General features: G+C 55.9%; 2 protein-coding genes across 3 annotated transcripts in view; both read right to left on the bottom strand.

The window, feature by feature from the left end:
* Window positions 1-3,678: 3,678 nt before the first annotated feature.
* SF3B4 (splicing factor 3b subunit 4) lies at window positions 3,679-10,669 on the bottom strand. Of its 2 annotated transcripts, none has more exons than XM_068922625.1 (6): window positions 10,555-10,669; window positions 8,625-8,753; window positions 7,735-8,277; window positions 6,942-7,136; window positions 5,067-5,261; window positions 3,679-4,201 (listed from the first exon to the last, which is right to left on the bottom strand). In XM_068922625.1, the coding sequence occupies exons 1-6, from the start codon at window positions 10,586-10,588 to the stop codon at window positions 4,017-4,019; spliced, it is 1,281 nt and encodes a 426-aa protein (XP_068778726.1). In that variant the 5' UTR covers window positions 10,589-10,669; the 3' UTR covers window positions 3,679-4,016. The 2 variants fall into 2 exon arrangements, with proteins under 2 accessions (XP_068778726.1, XP_068778727.1); XM_068922626.1 differs by having other exon boundaries at window positions 5,091-5,261.
* The window catches only part of MTMR11 (myotubularin related protein 11), a 2,451-nt gene continuing 2,129 nt past the window's right edge, over window positions 10,670-10,991 (bottom strand). Inside the window, exon 6 of the mRNA XM_068921944.1 lies at window positions 10,670-10,915. Coding sequence (XP_068778045.1) covers window positions 10,670-10,915 — 246 coding nt within the window. The remainder of the gene's footprint in view (window positions 10,916-10,991) is intronic.

The raw sequence follows: 10,991 nt of genomic DNA, 5'->3' as shown, positions 1-10,991 counted from the left end.
ATTGCAAACGACCCGGAGGGGGTTACGGATCTTGTCAGTCCCTTCCAGGCCGGCCCGGCCGGTGGGTATTCCCCACCCTGACAGCCCACTGGAGAGAGAAGAGGAGGAATCTATTTTTGCCAGGAGCTGCTATTAAAATAGCAGTCGTTGCCTCGCCGCATGCACCCACCTCTCGCAGCGGCTTTGGAAAGTCTTAACGAGAGCGGCAGGCTGAGGCTGCTGTGAAATTAAATTCAGAGCTGTACAGCGAATGGCACGAAATTACAGGCTACGGCTGCCCTAGGGCTGAAGCTCCTCCGGAGATGGGAGCGTTTTGCCCTTTGGAGAAAAGCATCCAGGGAGCAGCAGGAAGAAGGTGGGATTGGGGAAGCGGATGAAGACGCCGCTGAGCGGAGCCTTGGTGCAGATTCAGATGCTGGGACAAAGGAGGGGACAGCAGGTTCCCACCAGGACGTCTGCATCTCACCGCAAGCTCCGGGCTCGCTCCGGGGTGGTCCGACACAGTGCTGCCTGCCCCAGATTCCTCGCTGTCCCTACACCGGGGCCCGAGGGCTTGCTGCATCTCAGCCTCCCTGCAAACACACCTTCCTCAGCAGCTTACTGTAACCCGCCAGGCCGTGATGTGGCAGGGACACGCTCCTTTCTGCCACCTCCGTCACGGCGCAGAGATGGGCTGCACAAGCAGGGCCTGCTACCACCTAGCAGGAGCTCGTGCACGCGAGCTAACAAGGTCACCCGGCCAGAGCCGCAGCGTAACCAGGTCCCAGACACCAAAACGCCTCGTTTACGGCATGCATTTCAGCTGGATCGATAGATGGCAATTTGCCTCCCTGGCGTAATTATTTCCACTTCAGGAACGCTTTTCGTCCCTGTAGCTATCGTGGATTTTTGAAGGGACTGTTCCACTTTGTCGCCCAAACCTTGGCACCAAGATCTTCCCCGTCCTCCCTTCTCCAGCGCAGCATTAAGACTGACACCTTGCATACAGTTAAAGCATCAGTTTGGTTCTCCTGAAAACAGAGCCCAGCTCAGCCCTCACCAGCTGCCTCCCCATCCATCACAAATTAAAGCCTGCAGCGCTGCTGCTGCTTTAGATTTGTTCAACTTTAAGCTTCCAGCAACGGAGGTGCTTTTCTCTGCTGCACTGAAGACTCCTTCCTTGCCCGTCACCCCCTCGCTGCAACAGCGCACCACGGTCATTTTAAGCGCTCGCAGCTACTTCGTCCACGCTGAACAAAAAGGGAGAGCGCCATTGCTTTTAACTGCATCTAGGTATACCCCAACACTCCTTCAACACCCAGCCAGCCACACCAGAGAAACACAAACCACAGCCCCAGGCATGTGAAGACTAGCACAAACATTAGGTACATTTTAAAATACACTCACCAGGCATCTCCGAAGAAAAACACCTACAGCTTAGCTGCTGCTGCCTGCTCAGGAGCAACCAGCACAGCCCCTTGCAGCTTCTGGCCTCTTAATCAGCTACAATTTAGTGCTAATTTACACCTGAGCCCAGCTTTCTCCTCCCTTTTCAGCTCTGCTCCTTAAAGCAGCAGCTGTGAGGCCACTTCTCATTTTCCTCCTGGCACAGGTGGAGGAGCTGGAGCCAACTAGTGCAGTGACTTCACCCCATCACATCATAAGTCAGCCACAGCCAGAAGAGAGGGACCCACGAGTCCTGTTTCCCCATCTCACCACTCCCCACAGCTAGATGATGTTTGTGTTGTGCTCCTTCTGTAGTTTTAGCATCAGGACAGCAAGCAGTGGAACAGCTCCAGGCTGGACATGATCCAGCAGTAATTGCAAAGCACACTCCTTGGAGGGAGATTGAGCTGATGCAATTGTACCAGGCTCTGGAGCGGCCCAGACCAGAGCCAGCTGGGCCCCATAGGAAGTTGAATGAAATCACAGAGGTCTATGAGCATCCAGGTACCTCTGGGTCTGCTGGAAGATCCTGTGCAAGTTACATTTCCTTCTCTGGACTTTTGTGTCCCCTACAGAAATCCGGGAACCTTCACCACAGCTTAGCATCGAGGGTTAACAGCAGGCTGAGAGCATCAATACCCCACTTCAGTGGGAGTAATGGGTACTCAGCCTGGCCAGGATCAGCTCCATCTGTGGAGCCTGGCTCTTTGACCTAAGGAGCAGGTCCTGGAAGCTGTTCCCAACACAGCATGCTCCAGAACTCCTCTATCACAGTGATAGTAATCTACAGGAATGGTTAAAGCCAAGCACAGCCTAAACATTGCTGTTATTACAACCTCTGATTAAGTCTAATTACAGAGCAGCTGAAGTAAGCACAGAGCTTTTCTAGGTTCTGTCTCACAGATCCTTCTGATGCTACTCACACACTCAAGACAACGCTAGCACAGGGGACATAAAGCTGCTAGATCAGCCATGTTATTTCCCCAGCCCTTCACAATCAGGCTCTGAATGTCTACAGGTCTCACAGACACTTACCAAACAACCCTACAAAGATGAAAGGGAAGACACGGCACCTTTTTTCACCCCTCTGGCCCACAAGGGAAAAGAGACATTGGAGCTGAAGGTCACTTTTGACCCTAGGAAGTCGGAACAAAACAGAAATAAAACAGAAATGACTAAAATCAAGGCTGAAAATAAGGTGGCTTCTCCTCTGCAGAGCACTGAAGAAGCACACCAGCCTCCCAAGAGAAACAGTAACAGCCAAAAAAGCATGCTCAGAAAAGGTACCATGCTGCCCCAAAGTCTCTTTGTATACCCTGCGTTCCACAAAGCCACAAAACCCAACTCTAGGAGGCCAAATATCCTGAAGTACTTTGAATTTCTGTTTTTAAATCACCCGAATTTCAAGCCTCATATGTAAAAGCCAACATCGGTCTCCCTGTCTCCAATTGCAGGCTATTACGCCTTCCTGTAAGGCGCTCTGTAGAAAGCCAAGCCCCCACCCTCCTCACACCTTCCCGACTGCTGGGGAAGGTGTGAAACTTTCCATCCACAGACTCTACTTTTACACTTCCCCAATTATCGGTCTCACCAGCGCGAAGACACTGAATTCTTTAGGAAAGGCAGGACGGTTCTGGAGACTCAGCCCGAGGAAGCATGGAGACAACACGTGGATCAGATCTGCACCCTCAGAGCTGCTCTACTTCCTCCTCCAAAGGGAGCGGTTCACCCGAATTTTATTGCTCCTCAGTTAATGATACCCCACAACCATAACTACATTGACTTCCCATGGCTGCGAGCATCAAGATCGACGCACCATGCTGACCATGGATGGAAGGCTAAGGAGATCTCCTTTCTTGAGGAGTCCCTTCCTGGGTGGAGAGGCAGAAACTCAGAGAGAGTTTTACTGCCATGTTACTTCTCCAGCTCTCCTGCCCATTTACCCAGGCTCCCTGGGATAATGGTACCCAAGGATGTGATGGACTTTAGGGCTGGATCATACATGTTCTTTGCTGCAGGTGCATTGGCTGTCACGGAGTCTGTGAGCCATCCCCCGAAACAGCCTGCGTGAAGCAAGGGACCGGGTGCATCAGCCCTAATTCAGCACCTCACCAAGACAGTTGTGGCACCAGCATCAACAGTGGCAGAGAGTGTTCTTGCGTGCGATGAACGGCATCGCGGGCATCCCCAGGGCAAGGCGAGAGCAGTCAGCAGCCGATTAGCATCCTGATCACAAACAGGCAGAGCCTCATCCCGATCTCAGAGGGCCAACCCCCCATTTTTAAAATGCTTTATTTGTAAATGGCCGATCACTGCTTTACATAGAAAAAAAAAATCCTGTTAAAATTGCCTCAAAAAAAATCTTCCAAGATAGAAATAAAAGGAGGGGAGAAGGGAAAAATAATCAAGATGAACACTGTAAAAAGAAACAAGGAAAAAAATGGGGAGAAGAAAAAAAGAAGAGGGAGCTGTGACAGGGATGGACACAACTACGCCTCTTGGGTGCGGGTATGCTAGTCCAAGGAGAAACGAAAGTCTGAGGACAGGGAGGGATGATTCCCAGTAGGAAGGGGGCTTTGCCACCGCTGCATTTACGGCAGGGGGCCTCTCAAGGGGCCACGTGGCGGCACCCCGGGGGGCCTCTGTGCAGGCCGGGGGGGCAGGGGGACCCTCTGATAGCCATAAGGTGGGGGGCGAGGGGGACCGTTGTACCCGTGGGGAGGCATCAGCGGAGGAGGGCCGCGCATCCCATGGTGCGGCATGGGGCCGGGGTGACCTGCAGGGACAGAGCACAGATGTTAAAACAACCCCCCCGCCCCGTGGGGGGGGGGGGGGAAGTGGAAACACCCCATACAAGCCCCACCCTTGGGTGCCAGTTCTAGCTGGTGCCTGCGGGATGGGGAACTCATCTGCAAACTGAAAGGTTGATAGGAGCCCCAAGCATCAGCCTGGGAGCTAAGAGGGGGGATCCACTCGATACAGGACTAACCCACTTGAAACACCTTCAGCCAGAGCCTAGCCTCAGCCAAGCGAGCGGGCTGCAGCCTCTCGGCACCGCAGGAGCCAGCTGCATCAGCCGGGATGCCCTCGTGTGGCCCCCCAAGCCCAGGACGTGACTGTCCCTATCAGAGGGGCAACATCGCAGCCAAACGTTCAGCGGTGGCATCGCTGTGTGGGCTGCACCGTAAGGATCAGTTTTACCAACCCACCTCTTCCAGGTCCCCTCTGAGCAAGGCAGGCAGGTATCTGGGACCCCGACACGTGCCCACGAGCCTCCCACACCCTCCCTCCCCACTCGGGGGACACGACAGGTCTCAGGAACCCTCCCTGATGGCAAAGCCCAGTCAGCATCCCCACTGGAGAGGTGCGGAAGATCACCAGACAGTCCTGCCATACCCCCTTCTAGCCCTGTCCCCCACATGCAAAGCCCCACGTCGCGACGAACACGAGGAAAGCCCCAGGAGACCCTGTTTGGCAGCTCATCGCTGCCAGGTCTTGCTCCAAAACACTTCCCCACAGGGAGGCTGTAATATCGCCTCCTTCACGTCTCCGTTAAGCAAGGGAAGAGGGAAGGTGGGGTGGGGGACCGAAGCAAGCGCTTAACTCAATAAAGTGTACGTTCAAAATAAAAGAACACATACCGCCTCTCGCAGGCACCCACTTACCCATGGGCGACCCGAAATGAGGCCCTCGGGGCGGCATACCCATGGGTGGGGGTCCGGGGTGTGGCATGCCGGGCGGGGGCCGCGGGGGAGGCTGGCCTCCAGAGCCCGGCGGTCCTGGATGATGCTGGCCCATCCCGGGTGGTCCGTGGTGCACTTGCATGGGAGGCATTCCTAGGGGAACAAAAGGTTAAGAGACACCCAAAACGAGGGGAGTCACTCGCTTGCTCGCGCCACGGCAGCTCTGGGCATGCAGCAGTCCAGAGCTCAGGGCAGGAAGGACAGTAATTCCAGCTGTATGGTTACATGTCAGGTACAAAGGAGGAAACAGAGTCTGCAAAGGGTTTTCTGCTACTCAAAGCGAGGTTAGAGAGGAGGAAATGCCAAGCTCTCCTCAGAGGTGCACACTGAAAGGGCAAGAGGCAACACGAATAAGTTGCAGACTAGGAAAGGCCAGTTGGAACAAGGCTTTGGGCGGGGGCAAAACACTTGACAGCAAACATGGGACTGTGGCTCAGAGAGGAATCACCATCCTCAGAGATTTTGGAGGAGACCCTGAATAACCTTTGCAGCTGGCCATGCTGCAGGCTGAAGCTTGGACCGAGACCTCCAGAGGTCCCTCCCAATCTATATTTTTCCATTATTCTGTTCTTTCTTCCCCTTTAAAAAACAGATATTTTTCTCCTTAACAGAAACCCAAGAGCCTGGTGCAGCTCCACGGGGCAGGCACCGTGGAAGCACTCAGCCAGGCTTTCGCTTGCCATATGTAATTGGCTACTCCAAAGCCTGAAAAGCCAGCTTGTAATCAGGGACAGCAGCAGCCATCTGGTCACTCACACGGCCAGACCCACGATCAGACAAAGCACCCTAATCAGCCAGCACAGGAGAGCGCCCTGTAACACTCAACACTGGGGTCATTTCAGAGCAGGCAGGATTAGAAAAAAATATATATTAAATCAAGACATATTTTTTTTTTAAATCAATGCAAATTTCACTTAATTTTCAAATTCAAAACCACAGTCTAGATGTATGCACTGCTCATTCCCCAGTACTACAGGACTAAAAATGGAAAGAAATCAAAGAAACATTTTGTTCTCATGTCTTGAATTAGCTTCTGCTTAGCAGAGCCACAAAGTGTACTAAGAAGGTTCACACTTAACGTATTAATTTACACCCAGGGAAAATGACAATGACTTGGAGTTTCATTAACATCTTTCCAGTCAGAACAGCACCAGTTCTCCTAGAGACCCGAAAAGCCTACACTGCGACTGACCTTGCCTTCCTATGCCCTGCACCTTCACAGCTCAAGGAAACTAATGTCTTGACCTGCCTGGATGCCTCTCACAAGGGCACCATCTCCTAAATTACCAAAGCGCTTTAGAAATCCCACTGGGCCCCGCTCCAAGCTATTTTTTGCACATTTTAGAACATATAGGAGAGAAACCCAGAAACCAGACGCAGCACCACTGACGTGTTGCACTTGCTCCTACACAGTTCCTCCCTTTTCTCCCAGGGAGCAGGGTAACCAGCAGGCTGCCCTGTACTGCAGAGAGCAAAATCTTGGGGGAAGACACAGCCAGCACACAAACAAATACAGTGCCGGGAATCCATGTTGCTGCTGCTTCTTTGCACTGAATAGAATTAATGTCTAGGTAGCTAACTGGCATATTCTCCTGCCCACCTCACAATAATACTGCATTCAGTACCTTATGCAGGATAAAGTAGCTTTCTCCCTATTTTCCGGAAGGGGAATCTTGGGGAAGAAACAGGAGGAGGTGATTTACCCAAACCCACCCAAAAGAAGCAGAAGAGAAGCTAGGTCTTCCCCGAGTCTGACGCCTGCCTGCTGCTTACCTGGATGGTGCATCCCACCCGGCGGGAAGGGATGCGGGTGAGGTGGGTGTCCTCCGCTGGGAGTGGCCCCAGAAGGGGGGCCGGGGGCACCAGCTCCTGGCGGCATGGGTGGGGGTGGCATGGCAGGAGGCATGCCAGGGGGCATCGCTCCAGGGGGTGGCACCGGCGGTGGGAATGATCCTGGGGGTGGGATGCCTGGCAAGAGAGAGACAGCGAGACCTTAGCGCAGTACAGTGGATAACAAACAAAAACCAAAAATAAGAAAAAACCTCCCAGGCAACTGGGGAGGAGGTGAAGACATAAACAGCCTCAACAGCAGCAACAAAAAGAAAACCCAGCAGGTGGAATCACAGCCCCAAAATCCTTTCACTCAGCACTGGAAAAGCCTCCACTAGAGCCGTGTCCCAGCATCACATGCTGGTCAGGGTCAGTATAGGTTGAATCGATCCTGCCGTGAGAAGGGGTGGGAAGGAAGATGATTTCTTGACAGTCCTGCCAGCCTTAGTCAACCTACAGGGTTCACACTGTGCCCCAGAGAAGCGCCACGCAATGCTGCCGCCCAGAGCATCCAAACGCAACACCTGGCAGTTCTGCACGAGGCACGGTGCAACGCAGCCCTCCAGCTCTGCTCGCAGCCACCCCCAGGATCGGCGACTGACGGTGAACAGGACCCAGGAGTCCTGCTGCCAGTCCCTGCTCTAACCAGCGGGGACCACTGCCAGGTGTGAGCAGAGTTTCCACAGATCCCTGAGGGAGCGACAAACACTCCTCCAGCCCCCGGAGAGTTACCCACCTGGAGGTGTGACGCCAGGTCCCAGGGACGTGACCACAGGGGTAGGGACAGATGGAGGAGGAGGAGCGTCAGCAAACAGCTGATGGGGCCGATCAGCCTGCGAGAGCGGGTTCTGGGCTGCCAGGAGCCGCTCGGCGGCTGAGCCGTGCCGTTCGCCTTTGGAATCTTTTTTGAAGGCGTAGGAGACGGTGATGGGCCTGTTGCAGAGGTACTGTCCATTCATGGCCTCAATGGCAGCATCGGAGGCATCGAAGCTGGCAAAGTTGATGAAGGCATAGCCCTTTGAGTTGCCCGTGTCGGGGTCTCGCATGATCTTGGGTGTCTGCAGGATGACCCCAAAGGCGCTGAATGTGTCGTACAACAGCTTCTCATCGATTTCGGGGTCCAAGTTGCCAATGAAGATGTTGGCCCCCACATCCAGGTTCTTGTTGTGGGCCGAGGCTTTGTTCACTCGTATCGGCTTCCCGTACAACTTGATCATGTTCATGATCTTAATGGCGTAATCCGCGTCCTCCTCGCTGAGGAACTCCACAAACCCGTAGCCTGCAACAGGTCCCCAAACAGAGCTCTACCACATTGCGGACCCACAGCCTCGCACTGCTCCGTGCTTCCTCTAAGGGGCATGCTGCTCCCACTGCTCATCTGCCTGCAGGCACCAACTCGGCCTGACTGAAAAGCAGAAGTGGCCAGGGCTCCCCATAAGGCAAGGTAGATGATCTGTCCTGAGGGCAACTACGCTCGTGCGAGGTATCTCAGTCCGACAACATATCATCGCCTACTGAAACACGGTGCAACCCTCACCTTTCCTCCTGTAATAACCTCTCTGACCACCTCCCTTCAAACATTTTACCCAACGTGCACATTTGGAGAGGGAACAGTAAAAATCTCACCTTGGTGCTGGCCTGTGACTCGATCCTTGGGCATGTGGGTATTGACCACTGGTCCTGCCTGGAGAAAGAGCTCCCATAGCAGCGGCTCACTGACCTTCTCGTCCAAGCCGCCCACGTACACAGTCGCATCTTGAATGGAGGGGAAAAAGAAAAGCTAACTTAGACAGATGCGCCAAGTAACCTGAAAGTCTCAGCTGTGCTAGAACTTATGGGCTTGATACCGAAAACACTCAAGTCAAAGGCTGATTTTAGTGGTACCAGATCAGACCCTTATTCCAGAGAAATTTAGGGCGCATCATATAGTTACAATATGTACTGTGAATGATGGCAAGCAGACCAAAGCACAGGCACGCCTCAAGGAGACATAGCTTGAGAGAATCTCCCTCGCCTCCTGCCTGCCCTCAAAACACTTCTTAAGCCATGGACTGTTCCTTTGCACGGCTGGATGCTCGGAAGAAAATGGGAAGCACCTGTCCTGTGCTGGCAGGAAACGGGAACACAGAATCTTCTGCCTGAGGCACGAGATTCAGCAAGGCGTTTTCCTGCTGTTCTAAACTAGGTGCTTTACGGCAAACGAGGCCTTTCGCCAACACAACCTGTTAGGACCCCCCTCCCCACCAAATGCCAGGGCAGTCTGCATCAGCAGGAAGCCAGGCCTTTCTCTAGCGATCCCCTGCCAAGCCTGCAAGGGAGAGGACATGGTATTAAACCAGACTTCACAACCCCCATGGAGCAGGGGAGAAGCAGGCCCAGGCCCCCACGCCCAGCCATGGCCCAGCTGAACCACCACGAAGAAAGAAGAAATTGAAAACCCCTTCATGTCCCAGCTACAGGAAGCCGAGATTCCCACCAACTTTTAATGGGGATCCCTACATGAACCCTCACGACCAGGTGCCCCAGGCACAGGGAAGCCCCACAGCCACTCCTGGGCCTGCAGGAAGCCCTGAGCTTCCCAAAGCTCTCCAACATCTTCACGGAGGCAAGGGCTGCTCCAAAAAGTCCCCAGAGTCCAGAGGGAGCCCACGGCACACCAACAGACCTCTCCCCCAAATCCTGAATGAGCCCAGGACACCCTAACAGACCTCCCTTGTTTCCAAGGAGCATAGGTCCCCTCCAAAGCCTCTCTAGTCTCCAGGGTGCTCAGGGTTCACTAGAGAGTCCCCATGTTTCCAGGGAGCCCAGGGCCACCCCGGAGAGCCCCCCCACGTCCCTAAGCAGTCCAAAGCCACCCAGAGAGCCCCCCACGTCCCTAAGCAGTCCAAGGCCACCCCAGAGAGGCCCCCACGTCCCTAAGCAGTCCAAGGCCACCCCAGAGAGACCCCCCCACGTCCCTAAGCAGTCCAAGGCCACCCCAGAGAGACCCCCCCCACGTCCCTAAGCAGTTCAAGGCCACCCCAGAGAGACCCCCCCCCACGTCCCTAAGCAGTCCAAGGCCACCCCAGAGAGACCCCCCCACTTCCCTAAGCAGTCCTAAGCCACCCCAGAGAGACCCCCCCACGTCCCTAAGCAGTCCAAGGCCATCCCAGAGAGCCCCTCACATGCCCAGGGAGCCCACCCTCCCCCACAGAGCATCCCAAATCCCCAAGGAGCAAAAGGTTCCCCAGAGCCCCCACGTCTCTGGGGAGCCCAGGACCTCCCTCCCCCCACAGAGCTCCTCACTGCTGTTAGAGGGTCTCGGGACCACCAGAGAATCCCCTTCACATCCGCAGAGGGCCGGGACCCCCCCACCCCTCACAGAGTCCCCGCCAGGGCCCCGGGCCCCCACAGGCCGCGCACGTCTCCGTGCCCCCAGGGGCCCGGGCCCACCGCACGAACCGCCCCGCTGCCCGGCCCAGCCAGGCCCCGCGGGCGGGCCACAGGCGGTGCCGCAGGCGCAGGGGCTGCCGCGGGCGGGCAGCGGCGGTCGGGGCCCGGCGGCGGCCGCGCTCACCCTGGTTCCGCTCGGAGATGGGCCCCGCCGCCATGGCGCCCCGCCGCCCGCGCCCGCGCCTCACGCCCTGACGTCAGCACGTACGCGCCGGCGCGCAGCCGCGCCGGAAATGGCGTCAGCGCCTGAGGGCGGTGAAGGCGAGGCAGCCATGTTGAGTGAGGGCGGCGCCGGGCTCGGCCCGCCGCGCCCCGGCCTCTGCCCTGCTGGGGCGCCGGGTCGCGACATCCCCTGCCGTGAGGGGCGGGGCCTTGTCGCGACATGACCCCACCGCCGCCAGGGGCCGGCACCGGCACCGGAGGTCCTCCCAGTGCCGGGGGGGTCCCAGTGCCGGGGGGATCCCAGTGCCGGGGGGATCCCAGTGCTGGGGGGGTCCCAGTGCTGAGAGGTCCCAATGCCGGGGGGGGGTCCCAGTGCTGAAGGGTCCCAGTGCCGGGGGG

The sequence above is a fragment of the Struthio camelus genome, chromosome 30, assembly GCF_040807025.1.
Source record: "Struthio camelus isolate bStrCam1 chromosome 30, bStrCam1.hap1, whole genome shotgun sequence".
NCBI classification, from domain to species: Eukaryota; Metazoa; Chordata; class Aves; order Struthioniformes; family Struthionidae; genus Struthio; species Struthio camelus.
The sequence above is the reverse complement of the archived record's forward strand: the minus strand, read 5'-3'. Positions and strand labels throughout refer to the sequence as shown.

What these genes read in the sequence shown, in the direction of transcription:
- SF3B4 (XM_068922625.1), bottom strand. Translation starts at nt 10,588, where the DNA reads ATGGCGGCGGGGCCCATCTCCGAGCGGAACCAGG. An exon ending in ACCTGGCGTCACACCTCCAG is followed by an intron (nt 7,137 to 7,734) that starts GTGGGTAACTCT and finishes CTCTCTTGCCAG; the next exon opens with GCATCCCACCCCCAGGATCA. An exon ending in GGGTGGGATGCACCATCCAG is followed by an intron (nt 5,262 to 6,941) that starts GTAAGCAGCAGG and finishes TTGTTCCCCTAG; the next exon opens with GAATGCCTCCCATGCAAGTG.